Source organism: Salvia miltiorrhiza, chromosome 1, assembly GCF_028751815.1.
Source record: "Salvia miltiorrhiza cultivar Shanhuang (shh) chromosome 1, IMPLAD_Smil_shh, whole genome shotgun sequence".
Classification (NCBI taxonomy): domain Eukaryota; kingdom Viridiplantae; phylum Streptophyta; class Magnoliopsida; order Lamiales; family Lamiaceae; genus Salvia; species Salvia miltiorrhiza.
In genome coordinates, this window is record NC_080387.1 from 67086576 (window position 1) to 67112350 (window position 25775).

The following is a 25775-nucleotide window of genomic DNA, read 5'->3' on the forward strand; positions in this document are numbered from 1 at the left end:
TCAAATTACAAAGGTGATTTATTTTTTTTGAAACGGACAAAGGTGATTACTGTTTATACAAATTTTGCACCCAATCAACATTTTAACATTTTCTTTCTATTGAACGTGAATATGATTCCGTATAGTGTGCACTTAAATAGTGACTCGGAGTTTCCATTAAAAAAAAATCTCATCATAAAGCGCATCAGGTAAAATGTAAAATAGAAAGTGGAATATAAATAAAAACTGTGGACCACTTCTATTAAATGATTGTAATTTGTAATATATAAATGGTTTAACTTTTATTTTCAAGTGAAACAAAGCATTTACAGAATTACCTGGAAATCTAAATAGTGGACCTGCGCAGGCAGATATGTCACTGTGCAATAAGGGGACCAACTAGGTTGAATAAAAAGACAAGAGAGTTCCAAGATTTAGTCGGTAAAACTTACTCCCTCCGTCCAATAATTCATGATCTAGGAGAGAAAATACGGGTTTTAGGAAAATGAGTATTGTTTATTAGTTGAGTGGAGAAAGGAACCCACAAAATGTATTACTCCCTCCGTCCAAACGAAATGTCCCACTTCTTTTCGGCACGGAGATTAAGAAATGTGTATAAAGTAGATAAAGTGGTTTGGTGGAAATTATTTAAATATTAACTATAGAGAGAGAGTGTATTGCCAAAAAAGAAAACATGACATTTCATTTGGGACAGCCCAAAAAGGAAAACGGGACATTTCGTTTGGGACGGAGGGAGTACTTTATTAGTTTAGTGTAGAAAGGGATCCACAAAGTGTATTGTTTATTAGTTGAGTGGAGAAAAAGTGTATTATTTAAAGGGACCCATCAATTAAAAAATGTATAAATACTTACTAAAAATGAATAGGACATGAATTAGTGGACGGATCAAAAAGAAAAATAGAACATGAATTGGTGGACGGAGGAAGTATATACTTGAAAATCATTCTTGAAAACTATGCCTATTTCCAAATGCTAGAACTCCATTTGTTTTCTTCTTTTTTTTTTCTTTTTTTTTTTTAGGAAAAGCCAACCAAAAACATTACTTAACCATTAGAGTTTACATCTAAAGGAATAGAATCAGCAGAAACAGGTTGCCAGCGATATTTAAAGGCTAACTTAGCTACACTATCAGCTATCTCATTTCCTTCTCTTGGTGTCCAGCTCCACTCAACAGTTTGCATATGAGCCATCTCTATGAAAATCTCTTCCAAGTACCTTCCCAGATAAGAAATGTCATTCTCCTTTTTCTCGAGCTTTCAGAAGAGTTCTTGGCAGTCCATTTCCACAATAAGATCAGAAACCCCTTTCTCACGAGACAAACGAAGAGCTTCCAAGACTCCAAGAGCTTCTTTGGTTTTTGTTTTATTTGTTTATTTTTTGGGTCATCAGTAGCAAAGTTAACTTCATACAATGTCTATGTTTGGACGGTGGCCAATGGGTAAGTTTTTGAACTAAAAAAAATTTGGTTAAGTTGAACTAAACAAAAATTCAGAAGAAAAAAAAAAGTTGAACTAAGAAAATAGAGGTGAAAACAAGATCAAGAGCTCAAGAAAATAGAGGTGGGAACACAATTGGGTTAGTAGTGCATTTATTTCAGGGTTAATTGCAAATCAAATCAGCACCTTTAGATCCATATTGCAATTTTAATAGTACCACTTTCAAAGAATTTGCAAATTTGCTAAGATGTTTGGCATTAGGCATTAAGTATCAATACACGCACATAAAAATGTTTTTGTCTCTTGTTTTCGAAAAAAGAGGGTTTACTCTGGAAAAAATGAAAATAGAAAAAGATAGGAATGATAGGACCACGTCATGCTACAGATATCCGACGGCTCCAGACCACCAGCCTCCCACCTCGCCTAATGGCCACAAAAATGCCGCCACAAAAACAAAGTCTGGTGCATAATAGCCATCCAGAGCCCGCAATTTCTACAGTACGCCAGGAGTGCCAACTCAACTCCAGAACCGTCCGTTGCTCTTGGTCACACACCTTCACGCTTTCTTTCTCTTCCGTAGCAAAATTCACATTTTCCACTGATAATTACATGACCTCAGATAAACTCATTTCTTTTGAAATTTGAATTTGAGTTTTCCGTAATTGTAATGGCTTGCCTTCAGCTGTTAAAGTCAACTCCATCAAATACACACTCCAAAATCGGCTGCTTCTGCGCGGATTTCAGTTTGCAGAAAAGAAGAATTAGGCTTCGGAATTCAGGAATCGCATATAATTACAGGAGATTTAGGCTTAGTTGTAAAGTAGAAGACGATGATAAACAAAGTAACGGTAAGTAGGTGCGTTCGTTGTGATAATTTTTTAATATATGACGCTGGTGTTTGCTGTAAACGGTCGTGTATAAGTTATGGGCACCCCCTTTTTTTCCGCAAAAAGTTATGGGTAACTATTGATGAGCTTGCTTTTCTAAAATTTACCATTTTGAACATCTTGATGCAAACCCTTTGATGAGTTGTTACTATGATCATAAAGATGTGTGCGACTGAGTCGGGAGTTTTGATGTTAGCTATATCTTTAGATATAAATAAAAACTGTTTATTTGGAATGCACTTGACGGATTGTTTACTCCCGTTTTGTTGTTGGATGAGGTTGCATATGATCGTGATCTGTGTGAATTGAATTGAGTCCTCTAGAACTTTAGACTAGACTGTTACTGAAAGGGCATTATTTGTTGATGAACTGATAAATAGCAGTAAGTCTGTAAGCTGTGAGATTGATTATACAAGCATGAGAATTAAAGATGACCAGAATTCTATTTGTCATTTTGCGACTCACACCACATATTCATGGTACCTTATAGATTTTAGAAGGAGGTGCAATTAATTGCTTGTTTACGCCGTAATTATTAGGCATGGGTGCAAGAGGTGGATGAGGAAATTCTAACAATCCAAATTGACTCAAGTAAATGTTCATGTGACAGTAGTCTGTTTTATATAGATAATGCCTTTCAATTCTTGTATCTGAGTTTTCAATAAAAAAAAAACTCAAATTTAAAGTACTATTCGGTATGCTCCTGTAATTGTGATTAATGGGGTGGGAAATTAGACAGGTGAATATTGAGTATTTTCTCAAAAAGTTACACTGCTTGTGTGCACTGTATGGTTACCCTAACTCCCCCATTGGCATGCACATGTAATTGTCTACTTCGTGTTGCATCTATGTTCCTTTGAAAGCACTTGTCTCTTTTCCGATTAAAGATGGCATTTCATGTATTCGTCTTCGATCAATTTCCTGTGTCACTTATTCTGTTAAATGTGCAAACACTTTCGTGCCTTTATGTCTCAGGTGAAGAACCTCCAGAGTCTTTATTTATGAAGGAACTAAGAAGAAGAGGGATGACTCCCACTTCTTTGCTTGAGGAAAAGAATAGAGGTGTTGAGAGAGGGGAGGAGATAAAGTTTAGGGAAGAAGACTGGGGGTTGGGGTTACTCAAGAAGAAATGGCATTACAACTGGTGCTGAAACAAACCTGACCGGTCAAAGGGAAAAGTCCATGGCACTTAATAGCGAAGGTCTTGAGGTAGGAATATTTCATTTTCGATTTAATTTAATAAATGGCCACTTTATTGAGTGAAAAATAAAAAAAAGCAATGAGTAGATGCAGACACTACAAGGATTTATTTTGCTTTTGAACCTTTTAAGGATGAGGAAGATAAAGAAATTAGTCCTTGGTTGGCAGATGTGATGAGACGAGGCAAACAGTTTGCATTCATTAATAGGATTTGGTTTGTAATCTCTCATGCTTCAGTCTCATTAACTTTTTTCTGCCCCTGCCCTCGGCAGTAGATTATAGATATTGAATTGGCCTCACATTTGTCATCACTTTTTTTTTGGAGGGACATAGCCTCCCAATTTATGATTCATTCTGGGAATTTATTTGATCTTGTTGCTCCTAATTCAGGGCTTGATCCCACGTGGCAAACTTCTGCTTACCCTGGGAGGAACATTTTTTTTGGCGTTTTGGCCATTGATTCTTGTAACTGTTGCACTTTTCTGTGCGCTCTATCTGGTAATCTACTGTTCTTGTTCATCGATGCATTCTTTTTTTTCCTCTAAAAATATGAATGTGTCCCTCTTTACTTGTAATACTTCGTTATGATTTGATTCTGAAAACCATGAATTTTACTTTTCATATCTCTAAAAAAAGTTTATTGTATTATGTGCAATTCCATAATTATTGTTAACAAGGATAACATAAGTTGAAGACAAAATCATCTCAGTAAAAGGAGCAAAACTTATTTATAGTGGAAAACCATGGGAGCTTTTAAGTGAGATGTAAATACCTAACTTACACCTGCCTCATATGTTGGGATGTCCCTAAAAGTCTTCTAGTTCTATCTCACACCTGTTTTCTTGGGAGGATTATATTATCAAATTAGAGTTCTTGTTTTATTTAGAGAAGACAGCGGAGATGCTGGCTCCGAGGCCTGGGATTGTTGATGTCTAGTTGGTGCTTGGGCTCTGGTCTTTTGAGGCCTAGGCGTTGCACATTTTTCTATAATCTTTTGATTACTTATCCTTCCTTGTTTAGGACTTTGACTATGATTTGGGTTTTAGTTTTTCCCCCTATGTTTTTACTGTCCATATTGCAGGGTTTTATGTAACAGTTTTTCTTCTTCTTGGGGGGTTTTGTGAGGTTTTAGAGGCTCTCTGTGATCTCTTTAAGTTTCATATTTTCCTTACCCCAAGTCAATGCATCTGTTTTACGAGTTGTTTTTCCACACTAAATGTTCTTCTCATTAATATTTTGATTCCATATACATCTTGGTCCTGGATACAGAACTTTATTTAATGACTTTATAATCATTTCAGCTTTTGGCACTGTAACCAGTTTTATTTGCTTTAAAGTTTTAAAACTCCTTACACCTGTTATTAGACTAAGGCTTATGTCCATGATAACTTCTTGATCACATAAATATTGGTTGATTGTGTAGTTGTTTTTGCCTTTTCATTACGATGGTACATGAATTTGTTTGTCTTTAACTGCTTACAATATGGCGAGTGCAGAATGGATTTCCAGAACGAATCTTGTTATGTATTACTGCATTTTCTGCTGGTCTTGATATGTTTGGTTTCAGCACTCTAACTGATCCCCCATACTCTGGTGCAGTACTTTGGAACAGAATTTGTTCATGATGGAAGTGATCATCCGATAGCTCCGCCACCATACGTTGATCCTTATGAATTACTCGAAGAGGAGAGGATATATAAGACCGCTCCCCCTCTAAATTGAAGGAGTAGGAGCGTCGGTGTATATCTGCATTTCCACTTCATCAAAGATTGGGTTTACCCTCTCTCTCTCTCTCTCTCTCTCTCTCTCTCTCTCTCCCTCTCCCTCTCTCTCTCTCTCTCCTTCTTTGCTGTCTGTAAATCTCCGATGCATCTCGCCTATAATTTTGTTTACCTCATAACTTAAATATGTAAAAGCATTACTCTCTCATGTCGGACTTAATATAAAATGTTATTCTGGTAGTTGTTGTTTCGTGAATGAGGGGTATTTTGAATTTTGTTTTTTCTTCATATTTTAAAGTTCATGTTCTTTGCAGCTATTTCAGAAAGTACGGCTATAAAGTGTATTTAGTATATCATAAAATTGAATTTGTACAAAGGTTTTATATTCTTTCATTAGTTGTTTTTTGGTCTTTTTAGCTCTGTAGGCAAATAAATTACTAGTACAATTTAAGTACTAATCTATTCTTTGTAATAAAGAAAGATCCTTACCAAATTTGATATATTTACAGCATTCATATTTAAAAAAAATTAGAAATTAGATAAATAATATTAATTTATAAGAAAAGAATCCTTTTGTATGTAAAAATCGTCAAGATTGCGATTTTAAATATTCTTTGCCAGTTCTTGGAACAGTATTTGAGATTTAGATAAAACTAGTGTATGTATGAAAAGCACACATTCTCCGAAAATAAAATAAAAAAATTAAATAAGCAGACGCAGACGGAGAGATGAGGAAATGAGGTAATCGGAAATGGTTAATAAGTATATGGTTTAGAAGAATAGTAAGGGTGGGAGATTAGGCAGCAGGTTTCCAGGAGTGGGAGCGAGGCTCATCTTCATATGCTCTGCTCTCCTGCAAGTACGATATCCCACTCCATATCCCTCGAATTATCAATATACTCACGAACACTACACTCCCAAGTGTACAAATCACCTGAAATCAATCAAAACCAAACAAATACTAATTCATTTCTATTTACCATTACCACACAAGAAGATAAGCAAAGGCATTACCTGAAGAAAAGCTTTCAAAACCCACATAAATGTCAAAATTATGGTTCCATTCACAGCAAATCCCACCTGTATATCAAGTTGCAAACACAAAATAATTTATCCAAATACACTTAATGTAAAACAGCATCCACTATAATTTGATTTACCCAAAATCTTAATTACTTATTCTGGAGGCTTGTGGATAATAATTTAGAATATACATTGTAATGCTTCATGAGAATGATAAGTCACTAAAAAAGTTACACCACATACTCCTATAAGCTATGCAAAATAACATTCTTGGCTAATAGGAAAACTAACAGATGAAATGGCAATTAGATCATAAATATATTTTTACATATTCAAAATATATCAACATCTCGGTAGAGTAAAACTGCTTTCTGAACAATTACACATCAATTCCAACCTAAACTATTTTTTTACAAGATGCAACCAACCAATCCCAGTATAAGAAAACAGATAGTAGTATTCATATTACAAAACGGAATCCTTCAACGCAACACTGTGGTGGCGAAAATTCTGATAAATTATCTTGAAAAGATGCAAGACAAAATCAATCAGCTTCACCTCAATGTGCATAGAGCAGTTGCAAACTATACTTGCAATTGAGTATTCCAAATTTCATGTTTATATACCAAAAGGTTTCATATTAACTATCACTGTGAGCATCAAATACCATGACATGAGGAATGTCAAAAATGCATTTTCTTCAAAACAAACTTGATGCAGCTCAAAACCAGAAATTATCCAAATTAAGCTTGAGCAATATTATCGCTACCCATCCCTACTCTGCTTTTGGAAGCATGATCTATTCTCCATATTAGAACTAGAAATTAAAAATTAAAGCATAACTAATTTAAACCTAAATGCTATTTGTAGGCAATCGCTATTAGTTTCTTACCAATTTGGTGGAGATAGGGACTGGCAAAACAGACTTAACGGCCCTGCGCGCTTTTCTGGACACCTTTCTGAAAACATTCTCCACAAACCTAATCAAAAGATCCAAGCTCCTATCTTCCTCCTCTTCTTCCTCATCATCCTCATCATCATCTTCGTCGATATCATCGATGTAGTCGCCCATCACCATACCACTTCGCGGTCTCGCGCTCCAAGCCCGAACTTCGTGGACTGGATTCCGGCATTTCTGTATGAATCAAAAGCCGATTACTTGTTGAAATTCCATATAATCATGTCCGAGTTAACTTTATACAAAATTTGACCTCGTGAGGGAGAAGAGAATTGTTCGTGCGATTGCAACCGAACTGGAGGATGGGGTTATGAGAATTGACCAAGGAATAGTGAGGTAATGACGTTCGAGGAGAAGAATAGAGATGCTGAAGACGGAGAGTGACGGCGTTCCCCGCCATAACAGTGGCGACAGGAGCTCAGCTTCTCTGGAGTTGTGCTGATTCACAGCAGAGAGACGACGGGGATGAATTTGGCAAGTTTTTAAAGGACTATTTTGAGATTTCGGAAAATTTTGGGTGCATAATGCTTGGTTGCAGATTTTCTCTCTATTAACTCTTTTTTCTTTTCAAGAAATACTCACTTCTTTTCGTTTTATTTTATTTTAGTTTATTTTTCGAAGCACAAAATTAGCATATTCGTTTTTTAAAGGGTTAATAGCCAGAAAATACATGAACTATCACCAAATTTATAATTTGCACATGACCTTCAAAAATAGCCTTAGAGTACATCATCCTTTTAATTTTATTGTAATTTGCACACGGCGAAATTTTCGGCGAAGAATAAATTTGATATGTGATTACGTAGACATTACATGATATATTGCGTGGCATTTTTTACACGCTGTCAAGACACGTGTTCAAAACCACATCGTTTTGGACGTCTTCTTCAATTTTAATTAAACTAATCCCCAATTATGCAGCACCCGACAGTCACCTCCTCCGGACGAACCCGCCGCCAATGGAGCCCCATTTCACAGCAGCACTCTCAAAGCAACACATACAACATCACAATCCATAAAAATTCTTCAAGATTTTCGAAACACCAGCCCTTGAGAAACAACAACCTTAATCTCGAACATTTTCGAAACACCAGAAAAAATTGATGATTGTGGGGGATTTTGGGGTTTTGCAGAGGCGGCGTCGATTGGGGGATGGAAGACCGACGGCTGCAAACTTGGTAGATCTATGGTAAACTAAACTGAAGATCTAGGGCTTGGTGGTCACCGGGAATTGAAGAGAGAATCGAGGGAGGAGACTGAAATTGGGTACCTAGGGTTCCAGGCGGTGACGCGTGGTGTAGTGTTTGTGTCGTGTCGTCGCATTGTGAGGCGGTCATGGTGTGGTGTTTGTGTCGTGGCGTGGTGGTGGAAGGCAACGACTGGAGACAAGGCCGCACTGTGCGGTGCAGCGGAGATAGAGGATGGCAGCGAATCTGGGGCACAATGGACCAGGGAAGAAAAAGAGGGCACGCTCTAGCGGCTGGTCTGAGCGGTGGTAGCAGAATCCGGTGGCGGAGGTCGGCGTTCGGCGATGGTGTGCAGGGTGCGGCGGCTAGGAGTGGGCATGTCGGAATCCAGCTGGCCTGAGCGATGATGTTTCCCTTTTTTTGTTTTTTGTTTTTTTTTAAATTAGACTCACTCAAAACGACGTCGTTTTGAGTGTTAGAATATAACTACAAAACGACGTCGTATTACTTGAACGCCGGAACATCCGCGTCGGCAAATTCCGGGAGCCACGTCAACACCGATTAATGTGTTGGTCAACGCGTGTGCAAATTACAACAAAATTAAAAGGTGATGTATTCTGATGCTATTTTGGAAGGTCATGTGCAATTTGCAAATTCGATGATAATTCATGTATTTTTCGGCTATTAACCCTTTTTTAAAAGACTTTGTACTTACTACTGTATTCCCATAAAAAAGAAAACTTTTGTATGTGGTTTGGAAAAAAGAATAAAAATTGTATAGTATATTATAAGTTTATGTTCAAATAGTAGGTGTATACACACGAGAATATATTTAAATTTCGAATCAATATTAGTATTTTTTTTCGTCAATTAATACAAAAATTTTAACCTTTTTGAAATTCAACTCAAATTCGGATACATTTAATTCTACATGAACAACATAATTTTATTACATTATTTTCAATTATGTGTTTAAATTCTCATAATTTTCACTTGTTATTGAGTGAAGTATCAATTACTCCTGCATGATAATATTTATTTATTTATTTAATAATGTGAAATAGTGCAATGGTAAAAATTTATCTCTAATTTGTAATATTTATTTTTAATGCGATTATAAATAGATTTTAATTATATTTTTTTAATATAATAAAAAAATTATTATAGATAATAGTTAACAATAAAGTAAAAATAAAAAATATGATAGGTTAAATTGGTGTCACTAGGAGTAGAAATTATATTAGATTGAGGATTATATATACATATATATGAGTGTAAGAGAAATAAATATTCTATTAAAAAAAATCAATTAAATTGAATTGGATGAAGTTTACTAGATATTCTAAAACTTTGAGAATTATAGGTTACTAGTGTATTACCCGTCGAAATTCGACGGGTACATATTTTTTGTAATTTATATATTTTATGTTATTCTTATGATAATTATATAAAATAATTTTTTATGTAAATTATTTATATAATTAATTAAATTAAATTAAATTAGTAATATATTTTAAATTATATTAATCTCAACAACTTTTAGCAATTAAATTATTAATTTTGTTGAGATCATAAAAATACCCATTAGTTTTCATATGAAATTTTATAAAAAGTTAACGCATAAGAAAAAAAGAAGTAGAAATACATATAAATTTGACATAGGTATGATGGCCCATTGATTTGTTGCATTTGTTGTTACAAGATCTATTAATTTTGTTCAATTTTTTTTTTTTGCCTTTTGACCATAATTTTATATGGAGTTTGAAAAATCATAATTGAATTGTGAGTATCATATAATTCCGAACTTCTAAAAGCATAACTAATTATGAAAATAATCTCGCCTAATATTTAAAAGACCATAATTGATTTATCGAACATCGTATCATTTGGAGTTTTAAGACCAACCAAGTTGTGGGCATCATCTCGTCGCAAACTTGACAGATCATCTCTAACTTCTGAGCATTATCTTGTCTGAAAGTTGAAAGAGAATCATCTCGTCTAAAACTTGAAAGAGCATCATCTCGTCTGGAGTTTTGAGCATCATCTCATCTAGAGTTTGAGAGAGCATCATCAAATATGAAATTATATTCAACCATGACTCCAATTGTCAACTATCTAACAAACATAACTCTAACAATTTAGATATTTTATTTATATATGTAATTTTATTAGTTCAAACTCTAGAGAGAAAGGAAAGAGAAGAGATCTTAAAGCAGTAAAAGAGAGAGCGTGTGCTTTATTTCATCATCGTAGGTAGGGCTGTCTAAATGGTTATCGGGTTTTGGGTATCCAATTAACCGAACCGAAATTCCCGGGTTTAGGGTATCCAATAACCGAAAATTTCGGGTGATGGATCGGTTTCGGTTATTGTTTTTTTGGAAATTTCGGTTATCGGTTAACCCGAAAAACCGATCGGGTTAACCGAATAATCGAAAATTATTTTATTAATTATTTAATATATATATTATCAATATATCATATATAATATATTATATATTTGTAAATTAATATATAAATATATTTGTAAATTATATTTGTAAATTTACATATATATTATATATTTGTAAATTTACATATATATTATATATTTACAAATATATTATAAATTTGTAAATTTATATATATTGGTAATTTACAAATATATAATATATATTATATATTTACAAATATATTATATATTACAAATATATTATATATTTACAAATATATTAAATTTGTAAATTTACAAATAATTTACATATATATTATAATATATTTACAAATATATTATATATTTGTAAATTTACATATATATTATATATTTGTAAATTATTTAATATATATATATAATATATATTTGTAAATATATATTATATATTTGTAATTTCTTTTAGAGTAGATAGAGCAAAAATTATTTGAATTTTATTTTTTAAATGGGTATTTCGGATACCCAAATAACACAATTGGTTAACCGAAGCGGGTATTGGGTAACCGAACTTCTAAAACGGTTCGTGAACGGTTATTGAAATTTGGCAATTTCGGGTTCGGGTAACCGAAAATTCGGGTACGGGTAATCGAACCTGAACCGATCGACAGCCCTAATCGTAGGTATTTATAGGCATTACAGTCGGGGTAAAGTAGTAAATTCGTTTGGTCATCTATTCCGCACGCTCGCCATTAAACTAATTAAGGCTATTATTAGATTATAACTTGTCAGGTCGTTGTCCCCTAATTACAGAGCTGGATTCTGTCCTTATCATCCCGCTCTGTCTAGTAGCTTTGGATTTCCTTCCCTGGGGCAGACTTTTACTCTTTGGCTCCGCTCAGCTAAATAGCTCCGCCTTCTGGCGAATTGTCTCTGACGTGTGGCTCCGCGCTCTGGCTCCAATAGCTTAGCTCTGACTCTGAATCTGGCGATTTGGCTCTGACTCTGACTCTAACGACTTAGCTCTGACTCTGGATCTGGCGACTTGGCTCTGGCTCTGACTTTAATGACTTAGCTCTGGCATCTCTGCTCTGGCAGCTCTGCTCTGGCAACTTGGCTCTGGCCCTCTGGAAGCTCTGCTCTGGTTAGCTCTGGCTAGCTCTGGCTCTGGCAGCTTTGCTCTGGAAGCTCTGCTCTGGCAACTCTGCTCTGGCAGCTCTGCTCTGGAAGCTTTGCTCTGGCATCTCTGCTCTGGTTAGCTCTGGCTCTGGCATCTCTGCTCTGGCTAGCTTTGGCTCTAGCATCTCTGCTCTGGCAGCTCAACTCAGTGGTGACTCGGCAGCGGACGAACCGCAAGCTCAGCAACGACTATTTTGCCGGAGTTTAGAAGAATGAACGGCAACGGGTTATAGGAAAAAGAAATCTTAGGGCTCTTGTATTAATTGCTTCGAATGGAGAATTCTCATGGGTTTAAGAAGTGGAATCAGAATCGAACTAATTAAGGAATGGAAGAGGGAGTCAGAGATGAGGCGGAGCAACGCCGCCCTTAGGACGCGGCGACGCCTGAATTTAGAGGGAGAGAGAGGCGGGCAGTTTAAGGGGGGAATTAGGGCTCAATTTGAGTGTGCAATCGACTTTAGAGAGAGAAAAGGATTGAGAGAAGAGAGAGACAATGAAGGGGGAGACGACGCCGACCTGATTCAGGGACGGCGGCGATGGGGTGAGGAAAATGGAGGCGTGAGGAAGAGGGAGGCCTGACTTTTGTTTTAAAAGTGAGAATGAGAATATATAAATTGGATTCTCAAATGCCACGTTGCAGATTGAGATTGAAAAGAAAGAATTTGAGGCATGCCACGTAGGCTAAGACCTAATCGTATTATAGAATAGATATTATTATTATTATTATTATTATTATTATTATTATTATTATTATTATTATTATTATTATTATTATTGTTGTTGTTGTTGTTGTTGTTGTTGTTGTTGTTGTTGTTGTTGTTGTTGTTGTTGTTGTTGTTGTTGTAGTAATGGACGAACAGAAGCAAATAAAGTTTGCAGAAATGAAAAATATATTTTTCTTCCCTATATAAATAAAATGTATGGATTTATTTTATAAAAAATAAAAATAAAATTTTAATTATTTTGATAGACATATAATAAGATTTTGTTTTAAAGTAATCAGTTTATAGAATTTGTGCCTTATTATGCAAACATGTAAATCAATGACCGGACCCGTTTATAATTTACATATACGTGCATGTCTCAATTCAAACTTAATTCAAAATTAATTTTATTGAAAATTAAGAATATAGATATTATATATATATACAATATAATATATTGCAACATATACATATAATATGTACGCTATTGAGAAATATAAAATTAATAACAAATATACATCTAATCACTAACATTCAATTAAAATAATTTATCGTATATAGATTATAATTTTTTCTTATCAGACATGTAAATCTAATTTTTATCTAGAAAAAATAAATAATAAAATTTATTAATTTAGATTATATGTAATGTTAATATTATATATATATATATATTATTAATTATATTTATTATGATTAATGAATCTTTATATAGAATGTAATAGTTAATTAATTAATAAATGATGAAGATAATATATATGGTAAATTTTGAAATTGATGAGATTTTAGATATGCCACATAGGTTAAGTCTTAATCCTATTATATAATAGATGAACCACCTCTCAAATGTAACCATGTCATTTCTTACATCTCTAGGCCTGAAAAGGTGTCAAGCTCCAAGTTGCATTGAAGTCAAAAATATATAGATACTACTTAGGGATGGCAATTTTACCCGCAAACCCGCATACCCGCGGGTACCCGCCCCTAATGGGGCGGGGACGGGTTTATATATCCCCGCCCCGATGGCCCCGAAACCCGCCCCGATAAATAAACTCAATATATATTTTTTAAATTATATTCAAATTTTTAATAAGTTTAGTATTTAATTATTATTTTTTGATAAATATATTAAATAATTTACATTCTTTTATTTATTTTTTATTATAATTTTAGTTTTTTATTAATTATTTTTAATAAAAAAATACTTTTTTATTCTAAAAATTATTATTTTATTATAAAAATTATATTTTTAATAAAAAATAAATTTAACATGTACCCGTCCCCCGGCGGGTATGGGGATGGGGAAGCAATACCCGACCCCGCCCCGCCCCGTTGCCATCCCTAATACTACTCTATTTTCATTCCCAACTACATCACACTCTCTTGGATTAGCTATGTATTCCCATTTATGCATATATATAAATTAATGAAAAATGTCTACATGTAATGTAGGCATATTGCACACAGCAATTGTGAAAATTTGAATCAATGCCTATAATATTATTAAAATAATTCCTATTTCATCTGTCGGTTCAAAAGTGTCCATGACGGCTAAATACTCCCTCCGTCCCATTTCAATTGACCTAATTTTTTTTGATACAGTAATTAAAGAAAGTAAGATTACAGTGTAAAATAATGTAAAATATGTGAACCCATGTCTTTTATAGTGAAAATTTATTATTTAAGAAAAAAGAAACAGCCTAAGTCGAATGGGACGACCCGAAAAGAAAACTAGACCAATTAAAGTGGGGCGAAGGGATCTACAAGGTTTGCTGAATTTTCTAAATGTACAGAAACTATGTATAATGTATTCATTCACAGTCACAGAGACACCTTATAAATAGGTGTATATATATTAAGCAAAACCCTGTTGTCAAACTAAGGTCACCTCTTCTCCAATCAAACAAGAACAAATTACAATGTACTATAGTCTATCGCTACAGCACAAGTTCATCGAAACAAATCACACAAAGCCATAAAAATTGAGAAAATAAAGCATCAATTATTTAATCACCAAAAAGGTTATAATGTACAGCAACAGTGCTGGAATAAAATGTGAAAACCAAGGACCAAGCAACTGTTTTATAGAACTGAACATACCAACACAAAAACAAACGAAAACAAGATGGAACTTCCTATAAAAAACATGAGCTAGAGAAACCTAGCACCACCAATGCCTAGATTACACTGAGGTGAAAAACTCCTCATGGGACGATGGTTCACAGCATCATGAAGCCTAATCTGCAAATCATCAACTCCATGAGGCGGCTCGTCCCCTATGAACCGCGGTACCCTTTGAAATGTGAGTGGATTGGGATACCTTCTCCTCCTAGGTTGAGGCCAGTTCGGCATTGGCCAATAAGGCGAAGCTCTAACTCTGCTCGCAAGGCGTCTGCCATTCCGCCTGCTCCAAGCCATTGAAAACGCCTTCTTCCAACTCACTTGGGCATCCTTTGTCTCAACGCTGAGCTCCTCACCGAACTTCGCCTTCCACAAGTCATCACTCGCCCCCAGATACCGCAGCTCCGAGCACACACAGCTCACTTTTGCTACATCAACACCAGGCAGGGACTCCAAGATTTTCAACTTGAGTTCAGTTGGCAGCCGCATGAAGCAGGGAGGAAGCTCCAAGCCGGCTTCCTCGCAGAAATCAATCAACAATGGCAGCGCCAGATTGTCCTTCACAGTCCTCCAAAATTTGAACACCTCCTTCTCCGGCGATGTGCTCGAAGATTCTCCATTATGTCCACCTACATTCTCCATCACGCCACAATTCGCCCACACAACGTTCAGGAATGGAACCAATTCGTCCTCGTTCAATCGCACCCCAAAATGCCGCCCTCTCTTGGCCAATCCATCGCCTAATGTACCGTAAACATTCAAGTAATTCCCCAAACTCTGGAATTTCAAAACCACGCGCTTGATTGCTTCGCCGGCGCCGCCAATACTCTCAGGCAGAGTGTAGGACAAGGACACCCTGAACAGACCCGACGGCCACTCGTTGCGCAATTGAAAACAATCAACAACTGCGTTCGCCTTTTCATCGAAACCCACGAAACCCGACTCCAACAGAACGGCGTGGACTGCGATCACGATCAGCTTGTGATCGCGTCCGGCGTCGTCGCCCAACTCCGCCGCGAACACTTTCCTCAGAAATCCAGGCACGGAAAACGAGTTATCAACAACCTCGAACAATTCATTACTCATACGACTATTTTCAATATCGTCTTCATCGACTTCCATGTTACTCGCGGTACCTAGGGTTTTCCGTTTCTGCGATTCCAACATCACGGAATCGGAATTATCGGTTTCGGGGAGGGTATTTTGGGGATTCAAGGTTGTCGAACATCCGGAATCGTTCGAGCGAGATGTAGGAGTAGAGTCGTTCACCTGGGAAAGGGTTATCCAGGAATTGGAACCGGTAGCGGCCGCCGGATCTTCAACGGAGAAATAGATAAGGTCACCGGCGGCGATGCCGAGAGATTGGAGGCTGTCTGCGCCGTCGGATTGGATGTCATCTTTCCGATTAAGAGAGAGGCGGATTGAAGCAGGAGATGGTGAATTGGGTAGGGTTTGGGAGAGGATTTGTTGGAGTTGGAGGAGAGAGGAGGAATTTGGGACTTCGATTTTAAGGGTTTCCTTTGATTGGAATGGTCTGACTCTGAGTTTCATGGCTTTCGCAGTTTGCACAGAGAGGTTGGGTGGATGAGGGAGAAAGTAGAATAGCAGAAGTATACTGTTTATGGAGTCGGATCAAATACGGATGGCGGTGGGTCTTGGACTCGGCCCAAATCCGTTTTTCAGTGTTTGAATCTTAATTTTTTGGATTCTACGGTTTGAATAATTTTTTGGATTCTACGGATTTGAATTTGGATTTGGATCTTAATTTTTAAAATGGATCTGAATCTGTATCTTAAAATTTTAGATTCGAATCCGACCCACATCCGACCCGTGAATCTGTTTTATTTAATATATATATTTTATATTTTATACACTTATTTTATTAATAATAGTATTAAATTATATTAAGGCCGTGTTTGATATTGGCTAATATACTGTATTAACTAATTTAGTACAGCTCAGTCTAGAGTTTGGTACTCCCTCTGTCCACCAAAGATATGCCACTTTACTTTCGGCACGGGTTTTAATAAATTGTGAGTGAAGTTGGTAGTGGAGTAAGGGTCCCACTTTAAATGTGAGTGGAATGGTATGGACCCTACTACTAAAAATGGATGTGGCATATTTTTTGTGGACGAACGAAAAAGGAAATTGTGGCATATTTTTGGTAGACGGAGGGAGTATTATTTAGTAATAATGCGGATGACCCGGTTTAATCCCACGACCCAATATTATTAATCCAGATTTTTTAGGATTAATAATACCACCTTCCCCTTAGGATTAACTTAAACCAGGATATTCTGTATTTAGCCATGATAGCAAACACTAACTCAACATTAATAATATGTCATTATCCACGCTAAATATTCTGGTTACAAATTATCCTACATAATCCTTTACTGAAAATCAAACGAGGCTAAAAATTAAAAACAATACACTATGGAGACTCTTTTTTTCTTAAGATATGTAATTTGGAAGACTTGTTATCATTGACTTGAGCATTCTGATTTGTTTATTTTGAATTTTTAGTGACTTATTTTTCTATGTTGAGACTTTATATTGCATGAATATGTTTTGTGCAATATTTTTTATGATGGAAACTAGATGTTGTTGATTTTTTGAATTTTTTTTTTAATTTAATTTAAAAACAGTAGATCCATGGATCTGGACCCATGGACCCGCGGATCTAACGGATTTGGATCTCAAATTTTCAGATCCGTTGGATCTGGGGTGGATCTGAATTCCATAAATTAAAATGAATCTGGATCTGGTATTGATTCGATCCAGATCCAACCTGTTGCCATCCCTATACGTAACACAACAACAACACCACCAAAAAATTCGCCTAAAAAAAAATAACAACAATAAAAAAAAATTAAAATATAAGTAGTATAAAAGGCTCATAAATCGGTGACATTGCCTAAATGTCAAGAGAAAGGTACTCAGTATATAATTTTTTAATATGGAGTAACTTCACAAAAAAATATTAAAAGTTGTAAAAAAAAAAGCCTGTATATTTCTATCATCATCACAAAAAAACAGAAATTGATTTTTCGGCGGCCTTATTTTCTATCTTCATCTCATATTTTTTGTTCATTTTGAAATTGTATATTCAAATAACCCCAATTATTATTAAATTGATTTGGTTTATGTATTTTTAATTTTATTTAACTCTTGTAATTTTTGTTTTATAATCAAGTAAATTATGAATTTTTAAAAATATTTATTTATTCTCTTTATTAAAATTTGTTGGCTAATATAAGAATAAAAATAGAACAAAATAAAAAAATATTTAGATCATGTGAGCACCGCTAATGAGAGTAGAAATAAGATAAAAATTGAATTGTAAACGTAAATAAGAGAGAAATGAATATTTTAATTAAAGATTGAGTTAAGGGAAAGTCACTGATGGACGTGTGCTATGCACGCGCCTTATATTATCCCATTCAAATCCAACACGAGGCAAGGGCCGCTTCTCGAGCCCTGGGGCGTGACATCGCCGGGAGGTGTGAACGAGCACAACTCAAGGCGCAAATAAAAGCTCTAGTATCTAAGGGCGTGTTTGATAGATCTGATAAAGCCAAGATAGTTAGTATATCCGAACTATACTCTATCTGTTTGATAGTCTAGAGATGTAACAAGGAAAGCACGGGTTACAAAAAGCCCAAGTTAATTTCATTGTTCCTCTTTATATAGTAGTTATTTTTATATTTTTTTATTATTATTTCTTTAGAAAAAATATGATTTTTTAAAAGTATAAAAAATTATAAAAATAGCTACAATATGGACAAAAAAAGTAAAATTAATTATGTGATAACACTAATCACTATTGAAATTATACAAAATCATACTATTATTCAACTAATTATAACAATAATAAATTTGATTGAAATTTCAATCTTTAATAATATTAGATTAAATTAATAGTGCGATAATTAAATTTTCAAACAGGGGTTCAGTATCCAAATAAGCTTCCTTAACGTGGAACACCCTTATACATTGCCGGACCTCTATGGCAAAGGGGGGTATGCAAAATAAACCCCTATCGGAATTAATTTGAACAATTAAGCCCTTCCGACTTAGACGGAAAGTTAACTCCGTCAGTTTTTCTCTAGGCATTTCATCGAGCAGCTTCTCTGCAACACGATCCGGCGATTTTCGGTGGGCCTCATCTCTCCTTCCCCAGCCACACGATTTTTCGACGAGGTTACCAGCGATTTCCGGCTGCGTCATTGCTGGAGTTCACAGAGAAACAATGCTGTCGTCGAAGAAGACGGTGTTGTGGTTGGCGCAGCGGTCGTTGGGCTGCGGGAATTGGAAGTAGCAGATCTTGTCGCCGCCGCGGTGGAGCATGAAGCACATCCCCTCGCCGCCGCAATAGGGTCTGAAGCACCCTCAACCCGCTTCTTTTTCGCCCTCATCTCCGCCTGCGCGTTGCAGGCGTCCGACCTCCGCCTAATCGTCTCAGGCAAAGCATTGATCCTCTGCGATCGATGTTGTGTTTCCGGCATAAAGGAACCCAAATTCTGGCAAAGCTGGCGGCCTCCACCACGTCCTCGAAGGTGACCAAGGAGCCTCCGTCGTCGGCCAAGCAGCAAGCCCACCTTCTCGACGGGGTATCGACTGCGAGAAATGGAGAGGATGCGGTGTTGCAGAGAAGTTGCTCGACGAAATGCCTAGGGAGAAAAACTGACGGAGTTAACTTTCCGTTAAGTCGGAGGCTTAATTATTCAAAATTAATTACGATAGGGGTTTATTTGATACCCCTTTGCCATAGGGTCGGCAATGTAATAAGGGTTTCCACGTTAAGGGCTTATTTGATACTTAACCCTTTAAAAAATAATAATACTATTTGAACAAAATATGATGAAATACTTTACAAAAATCCGTTGCTATCTGTTTTCGTTATGCGTGACTGGCTGACTGCAATTAAAGTAACACGTGGACATTAGTCATAGACAAGACAGATTCAGTTATCCAATAATAACCCACTCTCCATTATCTGGAAATCTAACTCCGCTCTTTCAAAAAATCCATCAACAATTCCTCAACACAACTTAAATTCCTACATTTTCCTTTTCCTGTTAAAAAAGTTTGTGTTGCTAAAAAGCGTCAATGTCACTTGCTTCAATCTTCTATTCCCTCCAGAAACTCCTCCAGTTTTCTGGAAAAATCATGCTCCTCTCTAAAAAGCCCGCTCTCTCCCATTCTTCAATCCATCTCCCGATTAAACTACGATCACAATTCCAATGGCAACTGCTCTCTTTGCTTCATTTCCGTGCTCCTCTTCCTCGCGGATTGTCGAGAAAAGCTCGTTTCACATCTCATCCTTTTCTTCTCACTCTTCCTTTTCCACACGCCCTTTTGGGAAGAGCACCAGATTTTCGCGCCAAAGATTGAATCTTTGTGTGAAAGCTGAGAATTCGGATAAGCCCTCTTCTTCGTCTTCGTCCGTGGCGGTGGAGGAGCCCAAAGATGAAGTGAACGAAGAGAAAGATTTGCGCGTAGGAAACGACTCAACTAGCTCTGACTCTGAGCACGAGGATGAGACGAAGGAGAAAGAAGCGCGGCAAGAAATGGACTGGAAAGTTGATGAGGAGTTCAAGAATTTCATGGGAAATCCTTCGATTGAGGCTGCGATCAAGCTTGAGAAGAAGAGGGCTGATCGGAAGCTCAAGCAGCTTGATCGAGAGAGGAGTGATAACCCTCTAATTGGTTTCTTCAACAATCTGGTTCGTGAAAATGTGTCGAGAGAGAAAGAAAGGTTGGAGAAAGCGGAGGAGACCTTCAAGGCTCTTGACCTTAACAAGGTAATTATATTCTGATTTCGTTAATTCATGTTATGATTGCATAGTAAGTTCTGGTTAAATAAACATATGTTGGACACAAACTGCAGCTGAAGAGCTGTTTTGGATTCGATACGTTCTTCGCGACGGATGTTAGGAGGTTTGGAGATGGTGGGATTTTTGTTGGAAATTTGAGAAAACCGATAGAAGAAGTGATACCTAAGTTGGAGAAGAAGTTGTCGGAAGCTGCAGGGAGGGACGTGGTGGTGTGGTTTATGGAGGAGAAAACAAATGATATAACAAAACAGGTACATTTCAAAACTAGCTGCTACATTTAGTGATCAGAATCAAGGGGTGGTTTTTATCATAACATTTCATGTTAGACTTTAGTTTAGCATTGTTTAAAAGTTCATTTGACAATGGCGGTTGCTTCTCTGTTTTATTTATAAGTACGTATTGGGACTCTTGGCTGATTATTTGTGTTTGTTAGGCATGTGTGGTTTTCTTCATAAAGTTCAGCATTGTTTGGAAGTCCTTTTGACAATGGTGATTGCTTCTTTGTTAGTTTTAGAAGTACGTGGAGTTCTCTTCTGGTACAATAGTTGGGCTCTCGGCTGATTGTTTGTGTTTGGTAGGCATGTGTAGTGCAACCCATGGCCGAGATGGATCTCCAATTTGAGTCTACGAAACTAAGTACTCCTTGGGGCTATCTTAGTGCAGTAGCATTATGTGTTACAACTTTTGGGACAAGTGCTTTGACAAGTGGCTTTTTCCTGAAGCCTGATGCTACCATTGATGACTACCTCACTAACGTTGCCCCTCTGTTTGGTGGATTCTTGACCATTTTGGCGGTCTCTGAGGTACGTGTTGAATTAATCTCTCAAATTGTTGTTTTTTGGTTATTGATACGTTGAAGAAGGTAACATAAAGCTGTTAGTTTATTATCATTATGTTCAGTTAAATAATGAGTTTCCTGGTTGAAATGTTGTCAGGATATGTTTGATTATACTTTAAATTTGTTTTCATAATACAATCTTAGCAGCAAATGCAGTTACATGTTCCTGATAGAATCATTTGGCTTTGATAATGCTTGCATAATAGGAAAACTTTCTGAACATAGTGTGAAATTGATGTAGAAACCTTGGGCGCATTAGGTTTGGTGTTTTCATATTATTCACTCTTTCCTTTTGTGATATGAATACTATTGTTTAAATCATTTGATGATCCAATTCCACTACTATATATGTCCAAATACCTGTGAATTTTGTAGGTAATCTCTTTGTTTTCCTTAGATTGCAACAAGGGTGACTGCAGCTCGTTACGGGGTTAAGCTCAGTCCATCCTTTCTCGTTCCATCAACTTGGACTGGATGCCTTGGCGTGATGAATAATTACGAGTCACTGCTGCCCAATAAGAAGGCTTTGTTTGACATTCCCGTAGCACGAACAGCCAGTGCTTACCTGACATCGTTGGTCCTTACTGTTGCTGCATTTGTAGCTGATGGTAGCTTTAACGGGGGTGATAATGCACTGTAAGCAAGCAACCTTGTTCTCCTTCGTACAGTACTTCCTCACTTGCGTTCACATTCTGGTCTAGTTCTGCAGACGTATGCTTGATGTCTGCACAAGGATTCATCATTCTTTCTTTTTATGCAGATACATAAGGCCTCAGTTCTTTTACAACAATCCCCTTCTTTCCTTTATACAATACGTGGTTGGGCCATACACGGACGACCTTGGCAATGTGCTACCGTATGCAGTTGAAGGTGTGGGAGTCCCTGTCGATCCTCTTGCTTTCGCTGGACTTCTAGGTCGGTCTCCTCGTGATTCTAATATATTTATAACTGCCTCATTACACATATAAGTTTGGCAGCCTTGCTAACTAGATGCTTCTTGGACAGGCATGGTTGTGACTTCTTTGAACCTGCTCCCATGTGGGAGACTCGAAGGAGGACGCGTTGCCCAAGCTATGTTGGGAAGAAGCAGCGCCACTTTGTTATCTTTCGCAACTTCCCTCCTGCTAGGGATTGGCGGCTTAAGTGGAAGCGTGCTGTGTTTGGCATGGGGGCTCTTTGCAACTTTCTTCCGTGGGGGGGAGGAGATCCCCGCGAAGGATGAGATTACGCCGTTGGGAGACGACAGGTTTGCTTGGGGGTGTGTCCTCTTCCTCATATGTTTCCTCACTCTCTTCCCTAATGTAGGAGGAACTTCCACCTCCTTTTTTGGAGGACCATTTTTCAGGGGTGATCTGTAGCTTCTAGTATATGTAAATGTTGTATAGCTCTTTTCTCTTTTATGTAAACCTATAGCCTTTTCTACAGAAGTTCTGTTTAGGTGTGAGTATATTGCTCTGTTTTGCTCCTGTGCGGTAGGTTTTGTGTTTCTGGATAAATTAATGAGGGGAGAAAATCATTTTTTTTTTTTTTGTCTCCGTTTAAGATTTTTTTGACAAGTTAATACAAGTATGTGGAATTAAAAACTTCGCTACGAGTTAATAAATAATAATTTCCGCACAACCAAAAATCAAATGCATAGAAAGAGGAGATTATTTTAGTAATAATAATAATTGAAAATTTTCTAGCTATTCCTTACTTTGTAGTACACCAATTTTTGGAGAATGGAATATCAGACTCTGGCGCAAAAGAAATAACCCATTGGGATATTTTTGAAATTTTAAGTATTAAAATGAAAGTTTTTAAATATTGTGACATTTTTGAAACTTGGGGCAAAATATAATTGCATTTGGGATACAACTTTGAAGAAGTCTAGTAATAGCCAAATGTCGCATGGTTATTTTTGGTTTAACTTTTTGGATATATCCAACTAAAAGTTTCCAAGAGAGTTAATCCAATTTCCATGAAAAAATAAAGGCGCAGCACCCTTGTAGCCACGCTATTATCTCAACTTCTTGGCCGTCCGAATATAATTTTCCAACGTTAATTATGGACCCTTCTCCATCTACATATACACCTAATTAATTTGAGTTAGAGCTTAATTACTCAGAAATTTGAGCAGCATGGCCAAAACCACCACCACACTCCTCCTCCTCCTCCTCCTTCTAGCAGTGGACGTCCTCGGCCGGCCGGGCCCCGCATTTCACGACGTCACTCCCATAGAAAATCATCACGCGGTGAGTCTCAATTCTGGTGCATCTACGATCTGGTGTGTCACCAATAATGATATATAGTGATTGTTTTAGGAACAGGAGGGGCAGGCCGCGGAGGATCGAGATAACTGCGTGGGATTGAGAGAAGATGAGTGCATGATGAAGAGAACAGTTGAAGCACAACTTGATTATATCTACACGCAGAAGAAGAAGCACCCCTGAATCTCATCCACCCTATAATTTATTGTTATTGCGTTACAGATGAATAATCTTGGATTTAATAAATTTTCCTCCAATTTTCATTAATAAATTTACGCTTCTTCACCATATGTCATAGTTTCCAAAATTCTTTCACAAAGTAAAATTAAACTATAACTAATTGCCCACAGCTGCCGTTACTAAGGAATATAATGAATTCGAATGTTAATAAAGCCGTCGTGACTGTAAATTATGTTAATATATAGTAACCAATAAAGCTAAAGCAAAAGATTAGTATCTCATATTAGCGAAAACTGAAAGCGGATCAAAGTTGGAAGTAATTTTTAGTAATTACTCCAAATATTTGTAAATAATTATAATCCATAGCCATTCAGACTTTTAATAAAATACAATTATGCAAGGAACTATGTTTTGTGCGGTATATGCGAGTTGTAACTGAAAAAATTAAAATCACACTTCAATTCTTTACGAGTTTTACAATTGTACGCAATCATGGAACGAAGTTGATTTAAAAAATGAACCCTTGACTAACTCAATCATGATATAAGTGTTATTTAAATAAAATAGGGGTTTTGGCAAATAAAATCACGAACTATTTCGAATTTGTAATTTTAATGTGACTTTTGAAGTGCGACAAATTAAATCACCACCTTTTCAATTTTTTGCAATTTCACCCCCCAATTTTTTTCGATCCCTGAATTGGAGTTTACGTGGATTAGTTTGCTATATAATATTCATGTTACGACGTTGTTTTCTATAAAATTGATGAAAATATTGAAAATCATAATGCAAACATAGGATACAATCTCTTTATAATTTGGAGAAAGATTCAATTGAAATTGTGCGAAACGACGTCATTTAAGCCTCACAAAAAGGGTCCCGTCTTTACTAGTCCACGTAAGCTCCAATTCAACACTCTGGCGACTGAAAAAAATTGGGGGGACGTAATTGCAAAAATTAAAAAGGTGATGATTTAATTCGCCACACTTCAAAAGTCGCGTTAAAATTGCAAACTCGAAATAGTTCGTGATTTTATTTGTCAAAACCCCAATAAAAGTAATTAAAAATCAATTAATAAGAAGCAATAAAACAACAATATATGTCTTTTATCATTGGCCTAGTACTAATGAAAATCTAGTGAAAGTGAAACGACCCCGGGCCCCAAAAAAGAAGAAAAAAGAAATATTTTTTGCAAAAGTTTATATGGCGCCAAAAAATATTACTGCTGACCATACTTCCCGCCTTAAGCAGCTATTAAATCCGTTAAAAACCAAAAATGAAAAATGAAAACCTAAAAATGGAGAAGAAAGCAAACTACTGGCTGCTGAAAACGGAGCCGGCGGAGTGGTCATGGGATGATCAAGCCGCCAATGGAGGGTTGTCCAATTGGGATGGAGTGAAGAACAAGCAGGCGCAGAAGTACATGAAGAGCATGAAAGTAGGGGATCTGTGCTTCTTCTATCACTCCGGCACCAAATCTCGCCGCGTGGTGGGCGTGGTGGAGGTGGTGCGCGAGTGGTACGAGGAGGGGGAGGCGGTGGACGTGAAGGCGGTGGGGGAGATGAAGGCGGCGGTGGGGCTGGCCGAGATGAAGAAGGAGTTGAAAGGGGTGGAGTTCGCGCTGTTCAGGCAACCCAGGCTGTCTGTTTTGCCGGTGGAGAAGGCGGTTTGGGAGAGAGTTTGCCAGATGGGGGGTGGATATCATGATAATGATGATGATTAGGTGTTTGATGATTTGTCTCACTCAACGTTTTGTTTGCCATGTTTGTATAGCGGTTTTTGGGCGTATAACGGGTTCTCTGTAAATTATCTCTGGTTATGGAAGGCAATATTATATTTTGAGTATCA

General features: G+C 36.7%; 6 protein-coding genes across 7 annotated transcripts; 4 read left to right on the forward strand and 2 right to left on the reverse strand.

Annotated features, from left to right (window-relative positions):
• Window positions 1-1767: 1767 nt before the first annotated feature.
• On the forward strand, window positions 1768-5484 carry LOC131005241 (uncharacterized). Its single transcript, XM_057932112.1, is given in 5 exon segments — window positions 1768-2284; window positions 3299-3411; window positions 3413-3532; window positions 3914-4021; window positions 5123-5484. Coding segments are annotated over 5 exon segments (645 nt in total). The 5' UTR covers window positions 1768-2103; the 3' UTR covers window positions 5246-5484.
• Window positions 5485-5815: 331 nt separating this feature from the next.
• Window positions 5816-7837, reverse strand: LOC131005242 (protein SHORT HYPOCOTYL IN WHITE LIGHT 1-like). Its single transcript, XM_057932113.1, has 4 exons — window positions 7479-7837; window positions 7160-7402; window positions 6259-6324; window positions 5816-6178 (listed from the first exon to the last, which is right to left on the reverse strand). The coding sequence occupies exons 1-4, from the start codon at window positions 7623-7625 to the stop codon at window positions 6041-6043; spliced, it is 594 nt and encodes a 197-aa protein (XP_057788096.1). The 5' UTR covers window positions 7626-7837; the 3' UTR covers window positions 5816-6040.
• A 6844-nt stretch (window positions 7838-14681) lies between these two features.
• Window positions 14682-16488, reverse strand: LOC131005243 (F-box protein SKIP22-like). The gene has a single exon (XM_057932114.1). It carries the CDS (start codon window positions 16369-16371, stop codon window positions 14851-14853), a length of 1521 nt encoding a protein of 506 aa, XP_057788097.1. The 5' UTR covers window positions 16372-16488; the 3' UTR covers window positions 14682-14850.
• Window positions 16489-19777: 3289 nt separating this feature from the next.
• Window positions 19778-22945, forward strand: LOC131005244 (probable zinc metallopeptidase EGY3, chloroplastic). The gene is made up of 6 exons (XM_057932115.1): window positions 19778-20627; window positions 20714-20911; window positions 21239-21463; window positions 21896-22134; window positions 22259-22413; window positions 22504-22945. Exons 1-6 carry the CDS (start codon window positions 20067-20069, stop codon window positions 22854-22856), a joined length of 1731 nt encoding a protein of 576 aa, XP_057788098.1. The 5' UTR covers window positions 19778-20066; the 3' UTR covers window positions 22857-22945.
• Window positions 22946-23400: 455 nt separating this feature from the next.
• Window positions 23401-24035, forward strand: LOC131005245 (phytosulfokines-like). Of its 2 annotated transcripts, none has more exons than XM_057932117.1 (2): window positions 23401-23732; window positions 23808-24035. In XM_057932117.1, exons 1-2 carry the CDS (start codon window positions 23619-23621, stop codon window positions 23928-23930), a joined length of 237 nt encoding a protein of 78 aa, XP_057788100.1. In that variant the 5' UTR covers window positions 23401-23618; the 3' UTR covers window positions 23931-24035. The 2 variants fall into 2 exon arrangements, with proteins under 2 accessions (XP_057788100.1, XP_057788099.1); XM_057932116.1 differs by having other exon boundaries at window positions 23516-23732; window positions 23802-24035.
• A 1054-nt stretch (window positions 24036-25089) lies between these two features.
• On the forward strand, window positions 25090-25775 carry LOC131005246 (uncharacterized). The gene has a single exon (XM_057932118.1). The coding sequence runs from the start codon at window positions 25204-25206 to the stop codon at window positions 25648-25650; it is 447 nt and encodes a 148-aa protein (XP_057788101.1). The 5' UTR covers window positions 25090-25203; the 3' UTR covers window positions 25651-25775.